General features: G+C 36.8%; 1 protein-coding gene across 29 annotated transcripts in view; it reads left to right on the top strand.

Moving 5' to 3' along the window:
- dlg1b (discs large MAGUK scaffold protein 1b) overlaps nucleotides 1-25,172 on the top strand; it is a 471,082-nt gene extending 445,910 nt beyond the window's left edge. For 15 of the 29 annotated variants that reach the window (XM_043702489.1, XM_043702483.1, XM_043702479.1 and 12 more), the window contains 9 exons: nucleotides 1,454-1,520; nucleotides 5,180-5,279; nucleotides 12,333-12,374; nucleotides 16,224-16,274; nucleotides 18,272-18,373; nucleotides 19,955-20,127; nucleotides 20,391-20,500; nucleotides 22,552-22,643; nucleotides 23,359-25,172. In XM_043702489.1, the coding sequence (XP_043558424.1) occupies nucleotides 1,454-1,520; nucleotides 5,180-5,279; nucleotides 12,333-12,374; nucleotides 16,224-16,274; nucleotides 18,272-18,373; nucleotides 19,955-20,127; nucleotides 20,391-20,500; nucleotides 22,552-22,643; nucleotides 23,359-23,465 (844 nt within the window). In that variant the 3' untranslated portion in view covers nucleotides 23,466-25,172. Of the gene's footprint in view, nucleotides 1-1,453; nucleotides 1,521-5,179; nucleotides 5,280-5,614; nucleotides 5,661-12,332; nucleotides 12,375-13,656; nucleotides 13,693-16,223; nucleotides 16,275-18,271; nucleotides 18,374-18,409; nucleotides 18,550-19,954; nucleotides 20,128-20,390; nucleotides 20,501-22,551; nucleotides 22,644-23,358 lie in introns of those variants that run through there. The other 14 variants (XM_043702491.1, XM_043702488.1, XM_043702500.1 and 11 more) reach the window with 7 other exon arrangements.
- Nucleotides 25,173-26,096: the final 924 nt, after the last annotated feature.

The following is a 26,096-nucleotide window of genomic DNA, read 5'->3' as shown; positions in this document are numbered from 1 at the left end:
GTCCTGTTGTCTGTTATGTCTGTTCAGCAGGTTGGCTATTGTTTCTCTGGCTAGGGCTTTGTCAGGGAATTCCTAGAAGCATGGCACTCATCCACAAACTCCATCAACAAACACATCAACCTGAACCCAATATACCGGCCACTACAGCGGACAGCTGAAACTGACAACCGGAAGGCCACTATAAATGCCGGAGGAAACACCACAGAAGTGCTTCACAGGAGGCTCCCAAGCACTGAGGATGTCACCTAGACAGGGGATGAAACGTTTGCAACAAAAAGCTCCAGCTCGGCGAACAGAACCACAGCAATTATCTAGTTATTGTCAAAATGATCAAAATTGCATGTAATTTTGTTTAATCTAGAATGGAGTTGCATTATTTTGATAGTCTACTGTAGAGTTTATTTTTGTTAATTCATCAAACAAGTGAAATGTCCTTCAGCCAAGTCAGCATAATCACTTACCATTTTTACCCACCTTGTGTATAACGTTCTACCATATATGATTCTAAGATCAGTTCAAAGAAAAAGTGGCATTAACCCTTGCATATAGCAATGTACCCATCAAACTTGTGTGATATAATCCTAATTCCTTTTATGTAACAGTAAAAATGCTCCACATCACTCCTAAAAACTAAATGATCCCCTTTATTGAGGTGAAGGCATTTACAAAATTCATCTTCAACCATTGAAACAATCAAAAATTTTCCAGATGGTCACTCAAGCCATGAATTCTCTGTAATACTAGCCCATATGCAAGGAGTAATATCCACTCCAGCCATAAAAATGCCCAACATGCACTTGAAGAAAATAATTGAATTGGCATCTGTACATAAGGCAGTATCTAGCTTCTGATGTTCACTGTCCTCTGGAGAAAGAACCTGATATCTGATCTTGATCTGATTTCACACAAGTTTGAAAAAACTACGAACATTGAAAAGAGCCAGAATGTTTCTTGAAGTGAAAGGAGCTGTGCTGCAAGATTTTGAAGTTGTTGAGCAAATTCTGCATGTGCTTCTCAATAATCCACAGTTATCCAGGTCAGGAGAAAGAAGTGATCTCATTGCAACCATCACAACTTGATGCAAATGGATGTGGAAGGGCAGCCGTGACATGACTGTTATTGCTGGGTTTTATTTTCGTTTGGTATTCTCAATTGCCAGTTAGTGTGTATCATGGCAGTGCTGTTCATGTTGGCTACTCAATGTCTGGTTTGAAAAAATATGTATTGTTATATATATTGTTACTAGGCTATAGAGCTTTGAGACTGTTCAACTGTAAGTAGGTTATTTCCTGACATGCCTCTCTCAACAGTATTGTTAGAAATACAGCTGCATTCATTGGGCGTTAGTGAGAACATGTGTTTCAGTTTAAAAATGCTGTCATTCGAGTGTTTTACAAGTACTCGAATATATACCGTTCTATCATAAATTTTTGACTTTGTTATTTTATTCAAGAGTTGAGAAGAAAGAACGTGCCAGATTAAAGACGGTGAAATTCAATTCAAAATCAAGAGATAAAGGGGTAAGTGTATTGGGAAAATAATTATTGTTGTCTTGCTTCTCTGCATGTAAAAGTGCTTGCACTCATTACAAGGATTTGAAAGTCTATCTTATGAAACTATTATCTAATTTTTTGAATATTATTAAAAGAGATCTCAAGCATTGAATTGTTTCACTGTATATAGCAACTTATACTTCTGAACTGAAAAAAAAAACTGGAAGAATTGCCCAGCAAATCTAACTGGAAAGGGATTGGAATTGGGATCGGGTGAAATTTGCCCTTAACATGATATTTGTTTGGTAGTCAGTATCGATCCTTGAAGCTCCTTCCCAGCCACGGTGCTGTATTAACAATACATCTGATTCCAGACCATAGGTTAACTTTCCATCTTTGTAATTGTGCATATTGCTTGTTTCTCTTCATTATCCTAATATAGTAACATTCTCCCATCACCCATCTCAGAAAATGCATTAAGCATGAAAAACAATACCACACTAAAACCAAATTCTTGCTTTGTATGTTGTAAACTTCTAAAAAGATATACTTGCATTTATATAGCATCTTGCCTGACCACCAGGCAATCTAAAGTACTTAAAAACAATTAAGTACCTTCTAAAACATATTTCCTGTTGTAATCTTAAGAAATGTAGCAGCTAATTTCTGCACAACAAGCTCCCACAAACAGATATGTGAAAAAATCCAATTGATTGGTAATGAATGTTGGCCAAGACACTAGAGATAACTCCACTACTGCTTATTAACATGATGCTTTAGGATCTTTTACAGTCATGTGAGAGGGATCGCATCTATAAGATGATCCCTCTGACAATGCAGCATTCGCTCCATACTGTACTGGAGTTTCAGTGTAGATTGTTGTGTGCAAGTACTGGTGTTCAACTCAAGCAGATAATCTTTATGAATTTGAACTGAGTGTGCTACCAACCCAGTCATGGATGACAAATTAAAAGTTTCTTCATTTGGTTTCTTAAACAGATTCTGTGACCATTGAATTAGAAAAGTAAAAGTTTTAAAGAATAGACTATTCCTGTAATGTGTGTCTTGCTCAAGTACGGCTGTTCCTTTAAAACTAGGTATTAATAAATAGTAATGGTGCATTAATCTTGTGTTCTGAGCACATTAGATACGTTAATGGCAAGAGTAAGTTAGAGTTTAAGACTAAAATCAAGATAAGTGCACCACCTTAAATATTAATTATTATCATTAGATTATGGGTAAGGCATATTCTGATTTTTTAAATATTTTGTTTGCATATATATATATATTTATTAGTGCATTTTGGTGAAGATCATGCCCTCAAGTAATGCATATTTATGAAGAGTTATCTAACATTAAATGCATTTTGAAATGATATATTGAAACACTTTTTCAATGAAAAAGTTAAAACATATAGCTGTCGCGATACCTTAAAACAATTTAACTTTGCTCTTTTAAAAAGTGTTCCCTATTCCTGAAGTATTCCTCCCATTCAGTATCCATTATCTCTCCAGGATATGGAAACTTTTGGTGAGAATTCATTCTGAGAGCCAGAAAGTTCTTTCTGCAATTAAAACTGAGTAGCAAAATGTGTTTATATATATTTTTTTAAGCTGACCACAAGAGGTAAAAGTGTAACCGTCCTAATATTTGGTGAGGTGACCACAGCTTTTTGTTGCTCCTTGTTAACTTCAGGATGTGGATAGGGAAAAGGGCGAGGCCGTCTCAATTAACTGCTACTTTGGGGCAAGGATTTGTAGTACTGACTAGAAAAAACTTTTTACTTACCCATAATCTAAAAATAATGTAATTTATGTTAAAATTATACTTCTTGGTATGTAAATATTTAGAATGTCAAGTGTTTCTTTAGATCTTTGCAGAAATCTAAACTACTGTTCTTCAGAAATGTTGAGCCGGGAGTGAACAATAGTTTAACAGCATGTTCTACACTGTTCTTCAGTTGCTGTAGATTTCCCTGCTAAAATGTAAAACAATTTTAGTGGTTTGGTGTGTATATGTAGTTGGACCAATTGTGTACTAACGTGTACAGAAAATGCATGTAGCTAAAGGACTGAGGAAAACTACGCTTGCCATTGATGAAGATCTGCATCCCATAGGGCTGTCTTAATTAGCCACATTTAAACTTTGGCATGGCTTCAGAGATGCCAAGCTTTAGCACGCTCTGCATGCTGTTTTTTTTTTTAAAAAACAAAATGACTTTTACATCTCAAAATCCAATTTCTCTTCTGTTTTGGGTGTTGGCCGTGGTCAGACACCTGATGCGAGTTTTTAGATTTAACCTGGTGGTAATTACTTATCCTCATTTTGGTTTCAACAATTTGCAGACTTGTTCCAGCATTCTATTAAAGCTAGATGTAAAATGAATAAATTTAAAATTTATTACCTTGTATTCAAGTGAAGACTTCTTTAATTACAATTTACCCATTTGATGTTTTTCAAAATCCTAAATTATTGGGGAAATCACCAGTGTTTTAGGCAATGCAGGCAGTCACACCAATATCAATGCTTACAGGTATTAATAACCTATATATAACTATACAACTTCAATACAATCTTATAATTGCTTGTCCTCTAATTAAAGCTCATGTGTACAGACAACCCAATAAATTGCTAACTCTCTCAGTTTTTGTGATTATGCATTCACAAATCAATATACAAATTAGGAGCAGAACACAAACATCGACTTTCTCACTCACTATCATCTTTTGTCTGTCTCTGCTGCCCTCTCTTCCATTTAACTGGCCTCATTTACGGTTCTGTTCAACTTGCTTTAGAGTCTCTTCTTCCAATCTAGCCAGATGTCGAATAAAGAATGGCCAACAATATTTTGGAATTAGTTGTATTTTTAATTATCTCTAGAGGAGTTACTTGATAACCACTGATGTACAACTTCTGTGGAATGAGTAAACCTCTCATTTTTAGATTCACCTGAAATTCTTGAGAAATTGGATTTTTCTTTTTATACACTTTGATCACTAGCTTTCATTGTACTACATTGGTTGTAGATTCAATCAATGGACTTCCTGCTGAAAGTTGGCAACAATCAACATTAAAGTTAATTAATGCCTGGGAATTGAAATTGGAAGGTAGCATGCCAACAACTACATCCTTTCCTCCCTCCCTTCAAAATTGAGCTTGGTTCATTTGAATCCATCTATGTTTGTCGTCTTTCTAGAAAGTTTTGTCTTTATTTCTTCTAAAACATTATTTTTTTAAAATCCCTATTGTTGCCAACTTTGTTTTAATATCCTCTTGATCATATTTTCTATTTTTTATTTATTTATCTCAGATGTGGAACTTGACTGATCTTACCCTTGTGAAAGTGACTCTAAAGCCAGCACATTTCTGTCTAGTCTTAAAGATTTGATTGGCAGCACAGTTCAAATTAGCTCTATTTAAATAAAAAAGATTTCACTAAATATCTTGGAAGTTGCTCTGGATTTCATTTTACAGATTTTCCATCAGTCTGAATGAGATTTGCTGAAAGAGCAGAATACATCCTATGCGCCATCATCTTCTGAACAAAGTTAACATTAAAACAAAATTTATACAAGAAAAATGCAAAAGGATGGTGGCCCGAGTCAGTTTTCATGCATTTCTAGGGTCGGGCATTAATCACGTGGACGTTAGACACCCCTTTTTTTGCCACTCCTTCTCTTCCTCAGCAGTCATTCAATGACAAGCGTAAAAAGAACATCTTTTCCCGAAAATTTACCTTCTACAAGAACAAGGAGCAGAGTGAGCAGGAAACCAGTGATCTTGAACGTAAGTAGCTGCAACCAGATAAACCTGCAGAGAAGGTCAATCTCCAAGTAGGGACCTTTACAGTGTTACCATGGCAACATGTTTTTGCTGAATACAACTGGTCCCCCTCTTTATTCTCAACTAATTGGTGTGTCTGTTCCAAGTCGGCTATTTCAACTTTTAATGTGTCTATATACTGAGGTTTTATGGTTAAATCCTTGGTTGAGAAACATCCAAACCAGTTACGTTCACACAAAACTGCCTGTCATGGTAGTAATCATGTAATGTGTCACTGACTGTGTTTTCTGTGACTGTTTTTTTTTCTTACTGCTTGCTGTCTGGGGACTACTCTACAGGAGATCCCCGGGTTAGGCGACGACGTTATGGGAACAAAAGGCCTGAGTAAGTGCCGGAAAATCCTCTCCATTCACGTTTACCTCCATCTGTTTTCTGAGCTAATTTGTGTTGCTTTCTGCACTGGTTTGTAGGTTTCTGCTGGCATGAGGGAGGTTCATGGTTATTGGTTTCTCATCCCTGTTTTTACTTACTTAATCATTATCATGCAAAAGCAGGTTTTAAAATCTCTGGCAATATTTCCTATGCGAACCTTTTTAAGTGATTTTTAAAAATGTGACGACGACAAAAATGTGAATGAAATGTGGCCCTTGTGTAAAATTGTATCCATGTGAATGAAAGCTGAAGTTTCTTACATCTGTTTGTAGCTGAGTCATTTCTCTGACTTGCATTTGTAAGTAAACATGCCAGCTTACTGAAATATCACTTCAGTATTCAACTGATGCTCAGTGATCAAATAATAAATGTTAACATAGGAAGTAACTGGAGATCATTGCAAATGATTCCATTTTTCTTTTACATAACAACATTAGTTCAATCACTATACTGTGAACTGGAGGAAAGATGATATTAAATCAATGTCTTTTGGTTGACTGAAGCTGGTAAACTTTGCTTGGGATAGGGGATGTTGTGGTGATGGTGTTGGTGTCTTATTTCCTAAACAAAGAAGATAAAAGTAGTTAAATTGAGCCAAAACTGTTACTTGACAGGAATTGCATTTTGCTGTCATGAAACAGGAATGAAGACTGTCAGGAAGTCAAATTCAACTGGTTCTTCAGTTAGCTATGTGACTGTTCCTGTTGTGTTTTTCTGCAAAGTTTCACAGCCCCCAGTCTTCCTCCCCTCTATACTCTCACCCTCCCATTACTCCTGAACCCACCCAACATAGTACCACGTTTCTAAGATGAACACGATGCTATCAGCCTTATTGATGATTGGTAGAGATTTGATTGAAACGTTCTTTCTCCTGCCCTGGAAAAATCACTTGGCCTCAACTTGATCTGCAACTTTATGCAGATACATCAAAATCTCCACCAGAGACTCCCACCAGGGGAGGACCCTGATTCAGAGGCATTTTAGTGTCACCCAAGTTACCTTCCATGAAGTAAAAGCAAAGTACTGGATGCTGGAAATCTGAAAGAAACGTAGAGAATGCTGGAGAAACTCAGCAGGTCTAGCAACATCTGTGGAGAGAGAAATAAGAGTTAACATTTCCACTCTGGTATGACTCTTTTCTTCTGAACCCCCCTGCTTAACTTATGCTTGAGGACCCTGGTTCATTCAGTTAGGAATAGAAAAATGCTTGTAAAGAAGGTAAGAAAAAATATTTAAATTGTACTAAGTGCTGCCCATGGATATCATTGCATTACCTACAGCTGTCAGCTAATAGATCTGTGCAAAAATCTTCCTGGAAGATGACTGAGGATCACTTTGCTTTTATAACTATATTTGTTTTATTAGAAGTAGAAATAGTTAGATTTTTTATCATGTGGGTTTATGTTTCTATTCAAATTCAGTATGTTAGCCTTACTGTCAGATAAGTTTTTGTTTTACCTATTAACTGATGCTAAGAATGAAATTGATATCTGATCAAATGGACCCATAATCTGATTAACATCTGTTTAAGGTAAGGCTGTAAAGATTTAGGGGCTTCTGTATTTTCTTTTGAAAAATGAATCTTGAGCACTGTTGTCAAAACATTGCACCTGCAAGCATATTTAACTATCTTGGTTTTGTGCTACGCATTTGGAGAGTAGTCATAGGTTAGCTGAATATTGCCACAGATGGGAGAACGAAGAAGTGCTGCAAACTTATTTCTGAAAGCTTTCTTTCCAGGCATTGTGCCTCTCTTAGTCAAACAAAAGCAAAGCTTCAGAACAAAATTTTGTGTCGAAATAAAAGCATTCCATTTCAAAGCTTTATCAGTCATGTCTGCCTAATTTATCATTAGCTTAAAGAGAAATTATCTGATCCCATTGTCTATCTCAGTTCTCTTAAAAAGTGTCCATGTGTGTCAATCCCAATATTCCCTGCCTTAAAATGGACTTAGTTTGTTTAATTAGGTATTAGAGAGAAAATGACTTTTAAAGAAAAATGCTTCTTAAATACAGCTAATAAAGTCTCCCTTTCTATGTTGAATCTATAGATAAGTGCATCAACTTTGTGTCATTGAACTGCATAGATAAGGAAGGTCAATTTACTCATCAAATGTCAAATGAGATGGTTTGCTATAACTGGCCTCTGTGTCTGGACTAGGAATAGGGAAAATGTTTGTCTGTGATCTTGCTATCTAATAACCCTTACTTAAAAGTGTCTAAGCATAGATGTTAATTGAGAACAAATCAGTGTGGATGTAAATTCCCATCCTGTTGATGTAGGTGACTTGATTTATAAATTAAAACTTGTCAGGAACTACAAATTATTGGAGTCAAAATACTTGCCATTTTAAATTAATACATCAAGGAGAGAAATCAAGATAATAAATTATTGGGAAAATTATGCTGATGTTGAAAATGGTCCTCCTTTCACTACAGTTCAGTCTGCTGTCAAAGGTTACTTGTACTTCTAAGTTTTCTTTTCCTGCATGATGGTACATTTATTAAATGGAAAATGGCAACAAGAACCTGGAACCAGTGTAAAGAGATAAGTCATGGGAGTGAGAGAGAGAGTGCTGCAGGAATAGGGAAGGAAGGGCCATATCAGAGACTATTATAATGGATGTTCTAAACAGAATATGATACAGAATTGAGAAGTTAAAAGGAAATCGGTGATGATGTGATTTGGAAAAGGGATAAGATCAATCCAATCAGTTCCTTGCATCTTATTTAGCCTTATGAAATGTCAAAAGAAGATTGATGTGATTTAGCAACGTTGACGGTGCTTTGCAGATCTATGTGGGCAGGCTAATCAAAATTGATAAATAATGACCTCCTTACCATTGCTGGCTGCACATGTTTACTATCAGTGGTACCCAATGTCTGGATGATCTAGGTGTAATACTCTCCTATGAAGGTTTTTGAACATGTTATGTTGTTCAGAATTGTCTCCAGCATCACTTATGCTATTAGTTGCCACTTGGGGGATGTATTGCTTATTGTGTCTGCTATTAACATCCTAGGGGCTATTATGGACCAGCAGCTGAACTGTACTGGCCACCTAAATCCTGTAACTGTAAAATCAGGTCAGACACTGCAAATCCTGCAGCAAGTAATTCACCACCTGACTCCCCAGAGCCTGTCCACCTTTTAAAAGGCACAAGTCAGGAGTGTGATGGAATGCTCCACATTTGCCAACATAAGTGCAGCTCTAACAACACTCAAACTTTAACAGACAATAGGTGCAGGAGTAGGCCATTCTACCCTTCGAGCCTGCACCACCATTCAATATGATCATGGCTGATCATCCTTAATCAGTATCCTGTTCCTGCCTTATCTCCATAACCCTTGATTCCACTATCCTTGAGAGCTCTATCCAACTCTTTCTTAAATGGATCCAGAGACTGGGCCTCCACTGCCCTCTGGGGCATTCCACACAACCACCACTCTCTGGGTGAAGAAGTTTCTCCTCATCTCTGTCCTAAATGGTCTACCCGTATTTTTAAGCTGTGTCCTCTGGTTCGGCACTCACCCATCAGCGGAAACATGTTTCCTGCCTCCAGAGTGTCCAATCCTTTAATAATCTTACCTGTCTCAATCAAATTCCCTCTCAGTCTTCTAAACTCAAGGGTATACAAGCCCAGTCGCTCCAGTCTTTCAGCGTAAGGTAGTCCCACCATTCCAGGAATTGACCTCGTGAACCTACGCTGCACTCCCTCAATAGCCAGATGTCTTTCCTCAAATTTGGAGACCAGAACTGCACACAGTACTCGAGGTGTGGTCTCACCAGGGCCCTGTACAGCTGCAGAAGCACCTCTTTGCTTCTATACACAGTCCCACTTGTTATGAAGGCCAGCATACTATTAGCCTTCTTCACTAACTACTGTACCTGCATGCTTACCTTCATTGACTGGTGTACAAGAACACCCATACCATCCAGGACAAAGCTGCCTCTGGATTAGTACCATATTCACAAACATCGCACCTTCCACCCCTGTTGCTCAGAAGAAGCAGTGTACACCATGTACTAGATGTACTGCAGAAATTCACCACGTCTCTTTAGAAAATACTTTAATCGCCCATAACCACTGCCATTTAGAAAGATAAGGGCAACACATACATGGGAACACCCCCCAACTGCAAGTTTCCTTCCAAGCCCCTCAGCTTGGACTTGGAAATATATCACCGCTTTTTTTGTACCCTGACATTCCCTTCCTAACAGCACGATGAATGGGCCTACAGCAAATCATAGAATCCCTACAGAGTAGAAGTAGGTCATTTGGCCCATCGAGCCAACACTGACCTTCCAAAGAGCATCCCAGCCAGACCTACCCCATCCCTGGACACTGTGGGCAATTTAGCATTGCCAATCCACCTAACCACCATATCTTTGGACTGTGGGAGGAAATCTAGCACCCGGTGGGAACCCATGCAGACACGGGTGAATGTGCAAACTCCGCACAGACAGTCACCCAAGGCTGAAATCGAACCCGGGTCCCTGGTGCTGTGAGGCAACAGTGTTAAGCACTGAGCCACTGTCATGCCACCCCTTGGACTGCATAGTTCAAGAAGGCAGCTCACCACCATTTTTTCAATAGTGATTAAAGACAATAAATTTTGGCCCAGCCAGCAATGCCTACAACCCACAAATGAATGAAAAAATGTAGCTTATTTTTCTCAAGTTTTAACCTGGTTCTACTTGAAAATGTAGTATAAGTATTAACTGAAGTACTTAAAGATCTAAAACATTTTTAAAATAGTTAACCTGGACTAATCCTGCTAACTGGTTCAAATTCACCTCAATTCCATTTCACTTCTTATTATTGTAAAATTTCTCACTCAAATTTATACCAAACATTTATTGCAAATAGCATGTGATGTATCACAATACGCACTGTTAACAGTAAGCAGTATAATCCTGAATTGAGGAAAATGTTTTTCAACAAAATCTTGAAGGCAAAAGTGAATGTTATGTGAATTACTCTAAAAATGCATTTATTCCTGACAAAAGGAACTTTGGAATGTTTTTGTTCTTGGATAATACAAATGTTTGATGTAAATACCTCTCAGCATATAAGTACATGACACAATTCTATAAAATAGCTTGATATGAATTCTGAAAGAGATGCTAATATTGGAATAAATCAGTGTGGAACGCCTTCACCTCATTAACTGGATTATTTACAGTCATTAGAGTTGATTGATTGTCGAGGCGTGAAAAACACCTGTACAAATTTGCAAAATTTTAGTCATTTTTAAAAATTCATTCATGGGATTTGGGTGTCACTAGCTAAGCCATCATTTATGCCCATCATAATTACCCAGAGTTCAGTTAAGAGCCAGCTACATTATTGTGGGTCTGGAGTCGCACGTAGACCAGACCAGGTAACGACAGTAGGATATTAATGAATCAAATTATTTTTTCTACAATCAACAACAGTTTCATTGTCATCATCAAATTCTTAATTGAGATTTGTATTGAGTTCAAATTTTGCCATCTGCCAAGGCAGGATTTGAACCCTTCAACCCCTTGATTTCCTGGATCTCTGGATTGATACACAAAAATACTAAAAGCCAATCTGTCTGTATGGGGCAGTTACTTGTGTAAACTAATAGAGCCACAAATCCACCTGGGCAGTGACGTTAAATAAAGAAAAAAAATTAAATACTTTGTTTCTGTTTAATAAGCAAAACTTCTGCTTCTCATCCACAAAGTGTGGCTTTCAGGTTTGATCAATGAGTGCAGAAATAAAAGTAATATATTTTATTTGGTAAGCTGAATGAGAACTAAACTGCTGCTCTGGCTGTATTGCTGTCTCCTATTACGTCTGACCCTAAGTATAAAGACAAACAGTATGCTGGTTAATCTGTTACTGAGTCATAGAACGCTTCAAAATAAATTCTAAAATGTTCAATAAGTAATACATCCTTTGATGTTTATGGCCTAAGACGTGCTTGGGACAGCTAAAGGTGAGGTATTGGGTTATAAATAAGAAACCAATCAGAACCCAAAATGCTGAAATTCGGTATGATGATTTATCTCTTAGACATTCAAGTGAACATTTTCATTTTCAATGATTCATTGAGAGATCTTTCTGGACAATATTAATTGACGGCAAGCACAATTTTCAACCTGGTTAAATGAGTATAATGCACTACTGGTGTCATTTCTATGTGACCACTAAATAGATTAGAAATAAGATAGTTTCATTTTAATGGTTTTATGTTGCATTAAGCAGAACTGTTGCATTTAGTATTTGGCATAGTATTTGGTAAGGCAATATTGACAACTTATTATACACAGGCTATACACATTGCATTGCATGCTGGTTTGTATACTGCATATATCTATTACTACACTTTTAATTTTAGATTGTCATACTGGTTTTGGTTATCAGTCTGCTATTGGGTGGTTAAAAGGTGTTGAAATTTTTCTTAAATTTGTGTGCAAGGTCTCTTCAGAAATGCTCAAGTTTCCCAGTTCACAGTAATCACATCATCCAAATAATTGTTATGCATTTCATGGTTTGCTTTGCATATTTTGGAAATACGTAATTTTATCAATCATCATGTTTAAATGTTGCATTTGATTATGTTGCTTATATTTCTTTTATTATGATTTCAGAGCATGTAACCTCTAATGCCAGTGATAGTGAAAGTAGTTACCGTAAGTTGTTTCTTGTTCTGTTTGCTTTGAGTTCAGCCTAGACTTCCTACATGTTGCTTTGCAGAACTTTCAGCGCTGCTATCAACTAATTAAGTTTTCATGTCCTTGGTAACCCTCAGGCAAAGTCGGAAAGGTATTCAAAATGATTAGTGTATATTACCTTGCGAGTTTTGACTTTCTAAATAGCAAGTTTTGATACTGACATATCTCTGAGAATTTGCTTTTCATTAAAAGTTCTCCCTTTGGGCAAGTACAGTTACAAGGGGTAGGAAAGTCCATGATTTTGTATTTCTGGGATTATGTAAGAAAGATGCATGAAACGACGTTTCTGGAACCTAGAAAATAATCAGGTCTGAAAATTCAGATTGGCACTAGCAACACTACTACTGGTAGGAGGGGATATAAAAGGTTACAATGATTCAGAGGCTGGATATATGGAGGTGGGGGAAAGAATGTCACCTGTTGTGGAGACAAAATGGCAAAAGGTATAAAAGGTTCCATATCCATGTTTATCTAAATGGGAATATGGCATTGAGATGGAGAATTAGCCATGATCATATTGAATGAAGGAGCAGGCCAAAAAGGGCCAAATGTCCACCTTCTCCTAGGTTCCACATCTGAGATGCTCTGAGTGACTGTTGAAGTCTGAAGGAAATGACTTAACCGATAATCCATTAATCTGATTAGGTGCATTAAAGCACAACTTAATTTTGGAATAACCACTCAAAAGAAGGAAAATGGTGGTTTTCAGATATTTGAGTGCTATGTCATGGAAAATGCAACTGACTTATAAATTCACCATAATTGAGTTGGCTCCAAATGCAAATCAGGAGAATGGCTAGTTTATGTGTGGGCAGTATGCAAACTTTGGATATAAATGTCATCTTTATAGGAGGAATATACAATTCAAGATATAAAGCAACCAGAAGTTTATTCAAACTCCATTAAAATAGCTTGTTCTGCCTTCAGCACCAATTATCAGAGCCTTTTCCAATTGCTTAATTAATAATCATCTCCTTTTCTGTAGCTAGTATGAGCTGTCAGAAACTAGCCATATATGAATTGCTGCCTTTTAACTGTGTAGTATTGTTGATATTAAATCTGAAGAGCTACAGACATGAAAGAGCAGCCAGCACTGAAATGACTATCACTGATCTAGTTTTGTGAGATGTAGCACACAGCAGACCATTGGATAAAAGGACTGATTTGCTTAAATACTTGAAAAATGAGTTGCAACTTTTACTTTTTCCCTTTCTCCTCTACCTTTCTTCCTTCACAACAGAAATCATGATTACAGATGAGTATGGTGAAACAAGAGGTTAATTTCAGACAGTTCTGTTTATATATTTCTCCTCAAATGTACATTGTTTCTCATCAGCCCTGCTTTTGCATGAGTTGCTTGTGCTCTTAATTTTATCTTAAATGTTTTGATCAATTTTTGACAAAGGGTCTCTCTTGCTTGATAACAGTTAAAGTTGTACATTCACCTGGTTACTCAGTTCTGAAATGAAATAAAGTTCAATAACAGTTGGATCTATAGTTTTTAATTTTAAAAAACGTCTACACCTCAGCGCACTTCCCCAGTACTCTGTTTTCTTCCCTCCACCCTTCTATCTAGGACTTTGACTGGAAATTGAACTACATTGGCCTCATGTCTGGCATAATATATTGGTACCAGGCACCATGTTCTTAAAGACATACTGTCAGAGGGTTCAAGGGTTTATGATATAATGTGAGAACTACATAAAAGTTCCATATCTTGTCAATATGCAGTCATGCCAAAGAATCATTCTTTCCTCATTCATTCTAGTATGGCAGAGTCAATTAATTCTCAGTTTATTGACAATTTAATTTAGAAACAGCACGACACCAACAAAGATTTTTATCTGCAGAATTTAGCAGGAAGTATTTATTTTACTTACAAAGCTGTACTGATATGAAATTGCTACTTTTGGTCATTTTTCTTTGATAACTTATTTGTGAATGTACTACTTTAACTAAAGCAATAACTGCAAAAGCTCTTCACCTGCCATTTTAGGCTGATGGTTACATTCTGAAATATAATACGAACAATAAGTAATGGATAAAGATCCTCTGGCCCATCCAGCCTTTCCCATACAAATTGTGATACTTTATGTATCAGATTATGTATGTGCCCTACTCTTCCCAAAACCATGTAACCTTGCTGAAAAAAAATGCTGGAAAAATGTAGCTCACTGGGATAGCAGAGGGTGCAAATTGGGAAACCTGGGAAATTCCTCTCTGATCTCTTATTCATCAAAGCTAGCAGGGGGATCATTCTAGTCTTAAAAGTTTGAAGTACCACCTTCATTTTATCCAAGGCAATGTCCCCCCACCCACCACCTCCCTATCCCCAAAATAGCTCTCATTTGAAAGAATACAATGAATTGGTATCCACCTCACAAGTCTTCCAAAGATCCACTGATGTCTGGTGTAAACAGGCACCTCTTCACCTCTAACCCTAGATCAGGCCTTGCCTAACCTATTCATTGGAACAAACTACAAAATAATGCACCATTTTTTTTTCTTCCATAAAGCTTGATTAAATCATGAATACAGATGATAAAGTGTAAAAGTAACAAATCCTGTCAGCTCCAAACTGTAACAGTACTACTTCAGTTTATACTGTAGGGATGCTTAGACAGGTAAGAAAAGGTCACACAACTGAATCAAGTATCCTTTCATTGGCAGGTGAAGTGTTAATTTAAATTGCATTGGGCATCCATATCAAATGAAGACATGCTTTAACCAGCTGACCACAAATGAGTTGGTCTTATTTGTTGCTGACAGTATTGTGGAGTGGATAGTCTGTACCTTGGCTTTAAATTATACTTTGTGGTATATATGCCTTTGTGTTAAAATGGTATGAAAAGATTGAAATCATTCAGGAAAAAAATGGGCATTTAAACAATCAGGACTGTAGCATCATCTTTATGTATAGCAGGTGCCAAGTTTAATCCCCATTATTCTCCCTACCATTTCTGTTAATTATCCTGATTTTTAATTACATATCTTATATAATATTAATGTCCACATTTTATTTGAACATAACAGCAAAGATCCAAGTTGTTCAATCTGGACAAGTTCACACTAATAAAGAACAGAGAAGTCGTTTCGCTAGAAATCACTAGTCTCCTTAGTCGTTGCAATGTTACATCCTTTGTATTGGACTTTGTTAGCATATCAAAATGTTCTATACTTTCAATCATTTTATTTAATGTCAGTATCAAGAAAGCTAGACCTAGGAGTCTGAATCAGAATGCTAGATATTTTAGGATTAATTATCATTTATTGCTTTCTCAAGATTAGACAGAGTTCACCACCACTGCCCTATAATTGCAAAGTCTTAAGATTTGCAATCTTATATAAACCAGAGTTCAAATTAAGTCTGAACTGGTATTCATTCATAGATCATGTCTTTCCCTTATTCTGCATAATTTTTAAAAATATATTTGCATGTACAAATCTTTTAACAATGTAATCTGGCATGCAAGACAGAAGCACAGTTTACATTGTCCTTCCGAAAACTGATATGATGAAACCTTTCCAGATGAATGTTTTAATTAAACAACCAGGAACCTAAAGTAGTATGTAATAATGTCAATTAAATAATTGGTCATATAAAAGAACTTCAACAGTATAACTGGTCTGAAAAAGTTTGCTTTTTAAACTGAATAAAATATCAAATTTTTGTAATAACATCATGCATTGTCTTACTGAATGAGTGTAAAGTTCCAATCCTCCTGTCACATTGCCACGTAAACAATATTCTGTTATATTATTTTAATGTTTAAAAGTTGCCTTTAATACAGTCTTTTTTTGGGATAGGTGGTCAAGAAGACTATGTTCTCTCCTATGAACCTGTTGGCCAGCAGGAGGGTAAGTAGAAACTGACTAAAGGGAGTAACAGTAAATTAACATGAGGTAACTTTTGTCTCTTCCTCTTCTAACCAATCTGTATAGTTTTTGGACAAGTATTGTTTTCTTTACATCTAATGTCTCCACTTTTCACACACCATGTCCTTAATGCTCTGGACGTAAATGCAAAGACCCTATGTGAGTTTGTATAAATACTATTCTGTGGTCATCTTTGAAAAGTAAAAGATTAATCCAAGATGATTTTTGTCCAATTTTCTTTCTTCCTTTCAGTGAAGATTTGCCATCTGCTCTTGCTCCTTGATAGTCATATCAAATATCATAATACAAATCTTTTATGCATACCATACTGGCAAATAGTGTGGTGGTTATATTTTCTGAAGAGCAAGTGTTTGCATTTGAACACAATCTCTTCAAGTTGAAACCACAGTTTCTTCCCTGTCACTTTTTAGCCTCTTGCACACTTTCATCAAATACAAGAGCAGTTCATGCGTGAGTAATCTTTCATCAGCTAGATAGGAAAAAAGCTCCTTTCCTTTCATCCTTTCTTTAAATTAAAAGACAATGAATCACTCTATGTTCAAATCCCTTCTGTTTGACTTCCATCCCAGCATTGAGACCACCTAGTTGAAGTCCCTAGTAATACCTTGTATAGGTTTCTAACTGCAGAACTTATTCTTTTGCTGTTTTCTCTGTGGGTCTTAGTATTATTTCATTCTCCTTCATCACTTCGCTCCCTGAGCCCTATTTCCATTCCCCTCGTAGTACACATAATTCCATCTTACCATGGTCAACAAAGCCAGTAATTTGGTGCAATAACGTCTCCATTACTTTTAGTCTCCTTTCATGTGCAGAAAAATCTGACCTGTAGGCCCTTAATAGCCTTTGCCTTAATTATCATTTATAAGCATAGGATCAGTTTCTCCCCCAACACCCTTGATTCCACAAATAGTACTCATCCAACATCTAGTCATAACAGATCAAAGGTTTCCTCAACATTGGGAAGACCAAAACAAATCTGTTGTTTTCTCACTGGACACTTCTCACCCTAATCACAATTGCACTTAATCCCATAGTTGTCAACTCCGCACATACTGTGTACTTCCACCTCCCCTGCATCTCTTGCCCAAGATCTTAAATCTATGTCCTTCTATGATCAACTGTTGGGAATGGCTTTGCTATGTCTACCTTATTGAAACCTGGTGTAATCCTGCACACTCCTGTCAAATCTTCCCTCAATTTCTTTTGCTCCAAGGAAAACAACCTCGTCTTCGCCAACCTAACTTTGTGGCTGACACTCTCATCCCTGAATTCATTCTGTAAAATCTCTTCTGCACTCCCTCAAGATCCTCAAACAAGCAGAAAAGCAACTGAAAACATGATAGGTTCCTGTGGCTGTCCAAATTCTGTAGCTAAAGCAAACAACTTAATTTGCCTGGTATCCTGTTGGAACAACCTTGTTTTACAAAGATCTAGATTACCTTATCTCTTTAATTTACAAAAATGTCCATCTTTACTCTCATTGTTCACCATCTTCTCTAACTGTTCTCCAAATTTCTGCTCATTGTTTGTTTTTCCTCCTCTTCTGGAGTGCTTTGAAGCACTTTGCTATCTTAGTACTTTCAATTTATGGAAATTTAATATTTGAGGACAAGTTTGCTGGGACCAAAAAGTATGTTTTAATGGACAATCTTCTGGGAAGTTGGTTTTTGAAATCTCTCTCCCAGTCGGTGAAGGGTTGTAGACTTAATGTCAATTTTAGATTAGCCAGATAATTTTCATAGTTTTATACGTCTAGTGGTGCATAAGAAATGTTCAAATAGTTGTTGGAAACAAGCGTAACCTTAATGACTACTACAAAAGAAAGGAATGGTTGTAACTGCTGCCAAAACATATAGCTCAAGGCTGATGGCACATGCTAGATTTTACTGCTGCAGGAATATATTCAATATTTCAATGTGTTTACTTCATCTAACTGTGTTTCCGTTTTTGTCATATAGTCCGTTACTCTCGTCCTGTTATAATTCTGGGGCCCATGAAAGATCGAATTAATGATGATCTGATCTCGGAGTTTCCAGACAAATTTGGATCTTGTGTTCCACGTACGTGCATTATTGTTGTCACTTAAATTACATAAGATATAACCAGAGGTTGGAGAGTTTTCAACGAAGTGGCTACTATAAGGAAAAGTATCTTCACTCAAACTCGCTTGTCACTGTCAAACTGTTATCTACTTATTGTCATGTGCAGGTCATCTCTCTGAGGTGAGACAAAACTCTGTACAGGCATCTGCTCCTAGATTACATCTATTGAACAATTGGATGCTTTGGAATATTTGATATAGCAAGATATTGAATGAGGCTCTGGTGACAGTTTTGAATATCTCTTTTAAAAGTTTTAGGATAATGGGGAAATTAAGCAGAATGTATCAACATTTTCATTTTAACCTCTCCTTTCAAATGTCAGCTTGTGAGACCACTTTATCAATGTAATTCCTTTAAATTGATGTATTTGATTATTAGAAGCCAAGATGCAATCGAACTAAAATTCCCCATCCCACTGCTTAGTGATCATTACTTCACATTCCAACCATCTGGCTGACAAATGACCATTAATTTCCTCAGTATGCTCTAATCTTTAAATGTTAATATCTACATTCGCTCTCAGCAGCTGGAGTCACTGAATCAATCAGTCTGCATTGTGAAATAAAGGTCTTGAGCATGAAAATGTGCTCCAGTGCCTCAATTACTCTCCACATCACTGCTGTACCTTTCCATTCAGAAACTGTACAATGGCTCTGCCAACTTCAATTTGAAGTCCGTGTTTTTTCAAATAAATGTTTTCATTGTCTCTTTTAACCTTACTGCTGTCACTAGTTCAGCTAACAATATCACTCATTACTGGCTTCCCACAGAATGAAGTAATGCCGGGTTACCTTTTTAAACTGCTGCAGTCTAGGTTGTTGCAATGTGTGGCTTGCTTGACCATTTCAGGACACAGTCAAGTATCAGTCACATTGAGGCGAAAGTGAGTACTATAGATGCTGGAGATTAGAGTCGAGAGTTTAGTGCTGGATAGGCACAGCAGTTCAGGCAGCATCTGAGGAACAGGAAAATTGACATTTCGGGCAAAAGCCCTTCATCAGGATTCCTATCAGTTGACTATCAGTCACATTGATATGAGCTAATAACATTATAAGCATGAATCATAAATTCTGAAGTATTAATAGTTCAGAGAAAGCTGGTTAATACATTGCTTCAAGCTATTGCCATTTCACGCAAGATTTGAAAGAATGCCAGACTGCTGGAAACATTGCCTTCTCCTGATGTAAATAGAAGTAATAAGTGAAATATGTTTAAACTGTCTCAATTCAACCACAAGTAGACATGAATCAGTTGAGGAATGTTTGATGATTCAATACTTGATGCTAAACCTCCAGTGTGGCTGGTATGAAAAATAGAAACTGTCACTGAGGCTCTTTGTAAGGGTTTGGGCAATGAGAAGGGAGCTTTATTCTGCATAGAGGTCCTACTTTGCCTCACCTGTGAGGTGTTGATCCTGATGCTGACTGTTCAATATCCATTGCAGCATTTTGAAATTTGATTGTGAATTACCACACAAAAAAAATGTGCAGAGAAAATGAAATAATAAATGGCTTGATGGAAGTGTTTCACTTTCTCCAGATACAACCAGACCAAAGCGTGATTATGAAGTTGATGGGCGAGACTATCATTTTGTTACATCTAGAGAGCAAATGGAAAAGGATATTCAAGATCACAAATTTATTGAAGCTGGACAATACAACAACCACCTGTATGGCACCAGCGTGCAGTCTGTAAGAGAGGTAGCAGAAAAGGTAAAGGATATCCAAAAGCGTATCATTACAATGAACCAGTTTAACACTTGCCCTCTAATTGAAGAATGTGTCATTCACATGCACTGCAGAATATGATATTTATGAACAAGGAAGGTGTACTCACTAATAGTGCATTACTGTTATTGTTGTCAAAGAAACTCTTTACAATTGAGCTAAATTAATCAAAATGCAGAATATCTTATCAAAGTCCTTTGTATAATTTTGGTACATTTTCCTAATATTTCCCTTTGTTTGTTCTTCAGGGTAAACACTGTATTCTCGATGTGTCAGGAAATGCTATTAAGAGGCTTCAAATAGCCCAGCTGCATCCAATTGCTATCTTTGTCAAACCAAAATCAATTGAAAACATCATGTGAGTACAGACTGCAGCCTTTAAGATCAATGTTTTTAGAATTCATTTTTGGAGGCATTGTTTTTTCTCTAGAACTGTTTCTATCTCCGAAGGCACCGTCATGCAATGTTCAGGATGAAGGTTGTTAACTGTGACCATTGTTCTCAAACTACTCAAATTACATCTAACCCTGAACACAACAGTTAAATTCTATTTGAGCTGCATTGGGTGACACAAAGCCTGATCACTTTCAGAAATTAGTTCAAATCTGAACCAAACGATTAATAGAAATAACGATGTTTCATTTATGTACCACCTGAATCTGGTTTCAGCAAGTAAAAACCCGGCATACTGTCTGTAATAGAGTTCAAGTTGGGACTCTATGCCCTCTATGTGGAGGAAAATCTCACCTGGTGCCATCAAAGATCCTATTTTGCAGTTGCAACAATTTGCTGTTAAAATTGGATGACATTTACCTTATTGAGAAATGATATTCTCCAGCACTTGCCGCTTAAGGAAACAAAATTCACTGTAGGCCTAGAGATCCAATAAGTGTGACGGACCATTTGTGATCAGCTTCTGAATTCTGAATCTGTGCCTAGTGTTCCTAAGATTAAAAACGTTGCTGTTTGGAATCTGGAAAAAGTAATCGCATCTGGCCAGCTATTTATTGTTAAATAAATTTGGTGGCTCATTTACATTAAATTCTAAGGACTGCAATGTTGTTAAAGTAAGTTTTCTGTACCATTCATACTAAAGCTTTGGTGGCCAGCAGCATTGAGAGGGATTGGATTGATGTGAGCTGAACAAGAACATATATGTAAACACAATCACACAGTTACTTTGCTTGCTGAGCACGTTTTTTTTTTAAACTTCTATTAGATCACTATCTGCATTTTGCATTTCTGTAACATTTCTGAGCTGACCCACAGAAACAGCACATGGGCCTGATGCAGCAATTATTTTCTTCATTCATGGGATGTGAACATCCTTGGCTGGGTCTGCATTTGCTACCCATTCTATTCGCACTTGACAAAATGGTGCTTGGCCCCCTTCTGAACCTCTGCAATCCGTGTTGGGTAGGTGCACCCACAATGCTGTTTAAAAAGGAAGTTCCAGGATTTTGACTTGGTGATAATGAAGGAATGCCCAAGAGAGTGCAGGTCAGACCCCATTCTTCATGTCGTTTTTCCATTGGTTGAGCCATGTTTACCCAGAGGCATCTCATTTCAAGTGAAGGAACTGTCTCCACTGTAGACGTGGAGGGTCTGCCTGGGTCTGGAAGCAGGCCAAAAAAGAAGGCAAATTTTAAAATTTGTTTTTATCTAGTGAGTAGATCTTTAGAATCCTCTGCCTGTCTTCTCCAGATCAGAGGACGCTGAAGCTGGACTCAAATTGTGTCCCCATAATCCCTAAACTCTCCCTTTCTGCCATTGTTCAGCCACGCTAGAGTTGGTCTGCTTCAGCAATACCTGCAGATAATTTTGATGGACTGGGCCCAAAAGTGTTCACACTCCTAAGGCCTAGATTGCACAGCAGGCTTATAAAATGCTGCTCCTGTTCAGCACCAGGATAGGGAAGATAAATAGAATTAGGAAAACTGATCCAGAAATTTGTTTGCAATGCTACTGTTCTCCTGTTGGTGGTGTTAAACAGTTCCAAGTTCCTATGTGCTACTATCAAGTCCAGAGTCTGAGTTCTATCGCCTTTAACGTTAGTTTCACATGGCACTGATTTAGCTTAAGGGAAATCAGTCTTTGCTAAATCTGCTGACTATATTTGGATAGATGGGATTTAATATGAATGAAGTTCTGCTTAAGATTTTAACTATCGTACAGCACAGTTGATGGGATAACTTTGAGAAGGCAATAAAACGGTTAAGTCAAAGAAAGTGTATCACTGATATTTAGTGTTTCTTAATTCTGGGGCCTGCTAGATTTGCCATGGCACTCCTTTACAACACTGTAACATTTCTGTATTTCTTCTCTGCCCTATGTAAAAATAGATCTTCTTTTGGACAGAGTATATCTGTTTCATACACGGAGAATAAATGTTTCTGCTTTCCTTTTCAGGGAAATGAATAAGCGATTAACAGAAGATCAAGCAAGAAAAACTTTTGAGAGAGCTATAAAACTTGAACTGGAATTTACAGAGCATTTCACAAGTTAGTCTCATATTACCTACTGTGGCAATTGTCTCTATAATTAAATTAAAATGAATGCCCAAAATTGCACTGGTTATTCTCACTCAGACGAGAGAGGGATGGTTTACAAGTGAAAGGTTGAGAAAGCTTCACTAAAGTCAACCAAGAATTGCCTACTTCATCCTTGTTAGTAAGGCTCATGTTATAATAATTTGTCTCTATTTATTGTACGTTAGTCACTTAGGTGAAATTTTCCCTGATATTTCGTATAAAAACGTCTGAATCTATATCCCCGTTCCTGTCTTAAAGTACAGTTTCAGATTAACTACTTCAACCATAAATTCACATGGAACCGTACATTTGAGAGAGAGGTGATTTTTGATCTCTCAAGTTTGAATGAGATGGCATCCTAGATCCTCAAGGCAAAACATATACTCTCCCACTTCCTTCTGGTGTTTTGAAATAAAACCAGAAAAGAGACTATTGAAAGCCAGTTAGTCAGCCAATACAAAGACGAGAGACAACTTATGAAATGGGAGCTCTTCAGAATTCAGTTACCAATCTTTGTGTCCTTTATAGTTGTTGGTTGGTCTACTTCGAGAGTTTTCTGATTTTATTTTAACGTCAGATATCCAGTATATATTTTTTCTATCAAAGGCAGGATTGCAAAAGAAAAGGTAAAAGATGGAAAAGGTGCAAACTTCCAAGTAATGACTGTTGTTTCTGCTTTGGTCAGGTATTGTACAGGGAGATTTGCTGGAAGAGATTTACAACCAGGTGAAGCAGATTATTGAAGATCAATCAGGGCCTTATATCTGGGTTCCAAGCAAGGAGAAACTGTGAAGTCACTTCATAATAATCATCATCCATTGCTCGCAATGAGGCTGGGCCCCCTTCTACAGGATCCACTCTCTCCTGTTGATCACAGATCTTTCTCTCTCTCTTTGTGTGTCATGAAAAGTGATTTGTCTTTCACCTGGGGGCGTTCACATCTCCTGTTTGTGAAAATTGCTTGTACGTGATACCTGATAAAATTACCACCGTAGTTTTTTTTTAAATGAAAGGGAAAGGCCTGACTAACTATTGAAGGGAGATTCTATGGTACAGTTCCTTAATGTTTAAGGGCAACAATTCTTCAGCAATTTTCAGAAAAGCTTTATATATATTTTTCTTTTAATAATAAACTGAAAGAAAGGAAAAGTAATCTTCATGTTTAGCATTGGGTTTGGAAGCTAAATAATTCTAAGCAGATTTTTGCACGATGAACTTTTGAAGCATGGTTTGGCAGTGGAAATCCTAACAATTTTACTGTTTGTTCTCTTCCTGCATTACTTGCTCAAGCCATTGTTTGAACTGTCTTTAACTTTTCATTTCTGCACCTGTTTGGTAATTTCTGTTTTTTTTGATGAAAAAGTCATAAAATATCAGTCTTTAAAATACAAAGGAATTTTTATTCATTTTACAAGGGTTCTTTACAACCATGCTTTTATTTTTGTTTTTCCTTTTGCCAACTCAAATGCACGATAACTAAATATGATTATATTGAATGCCGATGAGAATGTGTTCAAGTGACTTTGAGAATAATTTACTTTCACTCTTGTAGAGAATCTACTTTTATGAATTTGATTGAGAGGAGAAGCAAAGAGAAGCGGTAAATATGAATTATTTTAAAAAGATAACTGACATGATTTTCAATAGGATTTTTCAAATCAGAATGAACTGGGAAATGGGGCGAGTATAAATAAGGAAGTGGATTTGGCTAAGGAATAGAACTGAAACTTAAATCATGACTATTTGTAATGGGACGTAAACTTGAGATTTTAAGATATATAAATAATTAACCCTCAGTAACTATGTATTTTGATATAAATGATCAACTATATTATGCATACTTTTAACAAAATATCCTATATAACTTACCAGGAATACGTTTCTTTAAAATAGCTGCACATATATTTTCTTTCTTTTTAACCATCTCTCTTCATGAATGTTTTCTTTTTGTAGACCTGAATTAGTGTTATCATTTTAACCATAAGGATCATATGGGAAATGTGGTGATGGGGGTAAAACAGTATTTTGAGAATAAATGCAAGAATTAAAATGCAAAAGAAACCAGTTCTCCTCTTTCCCCCTTACCCATCCCCATGAATTCGATGTGAGGTTACTCAAAGTGATGTGCATGTTTTCAAAATGTTAAAAGCAATTTGAAATAAAATAATTTTTACATTTTATGTACACTTGCAAGTGGGAATTGCAAAAAATGTCATATCTTCCATGTAGCTCTCAATCAGAGGCTTCTGTATTGAGAAAATATATTTTAGCAGTGATAGGGTATGTTCTCAAATCAAACTTTAACACTACATTTAGATTAACTGCCTGGTACCCAACCTTTGCTAGTAATTTGGAAATGATATGTTTTATATAGGAATAATGTGCTTACAAGCAGTTCAGTACACTTGACCCTTCTGGTGCTGCAGTTTGTACAGACTCTCATCTAATCCATTCCATTGTCAAGAGGGGAACAGCTAATAAACATTAATGTACAATTTGTTTCTTTGTCATGTTTTTCTTTCAAAACTATTTCAATTTGGAATTATCGATTATGTAAATAAAAAGCATAGAACTGTGATATCATCAGTAAATCATGGTGTTGTTGCCAGTGGTAATTCAAAGAATAAGACACATGGTTTCTTGTGCAGCAGTCCTCTTGCAGACCTTCACAGTAAGCTGATGTCCCAGAAGTAGGAAAAATAAAATAATATGGCTCAAGTGAAATACTGGTCTGGATCCTCAGAGCTCAGTGAAAACATAATTCCCTCTCTTACATGGACAAATCCATGATAGAAAGTAAATGAGGTCGAAAGAGAATTTTTAAAAATCACAGAGAAAGGATTCAGCAAGTCACAGGAGTAAGCTTATTTATTGGTTAATGTAAACCAAGAAAGATCCAGTTTCAATCCTGGGTATGTGGTGGTAAAACCACAAGGATAAGGGTAATAATCTTTGGCTCCAGATTAGAGTCGGGGCAACAACATTTACTCCAAGTCTGAGTGTATAGTACTAGGATGAGAGCAACATTGTTTGACTGTGGTGCCCCAGAGGCAAATTGTCTTTCATAATACATCTCCCATGCCAGATGTTTGTTGGATGTACTGCATCCATGTGGCATAAAATTGTGAAATTTAGTTAATTTGATGCCTTAGTAAATAAGTTAGGTATGGCTAGAAACTTCAGTATCTGTTACTTGGGAGGGGGGGTGGAGGTAATTGGGGTTTACGGCTGATTTAGAGAGGAATTTTCTAGATTACATTTGCTAAATTGCCCTAGGATTTTCCTCTTTGTGCCCACCATGTCTGTGCCAACCATGTGGCCACTCCAAACTCATACCATCTGACTGCACATGGTCAGTATCCCTCTATTCCCTGCCCATTCATGTCTGTCTAAATGCCTGTGAAACTTACCTGCTTCTACCAC

This window comes from Chiloscyllium plagiosum, chromosome 13 (assembly GCF_004010195.1).
Source record: "Chiloscyllium plagiosum isolate BGI_BamShark_2017 chromosome 13, ASM401019v2, whole genome shotgun sequence".
Classification (NCBI taxonomy): domain Eukaryota; kingdom Metazoa; phylum Chordata; class Chondrichthyes; order Orectolobiformes; family Hemiscylliidae; genus Chiloscyllium; species Chiloscyllium plagiosum.
The sequence above is the reverse complement of the archived record's forward strand: the minus strand, read 5'-3'. Positions and strand labels throughout refer to the sequence as shown.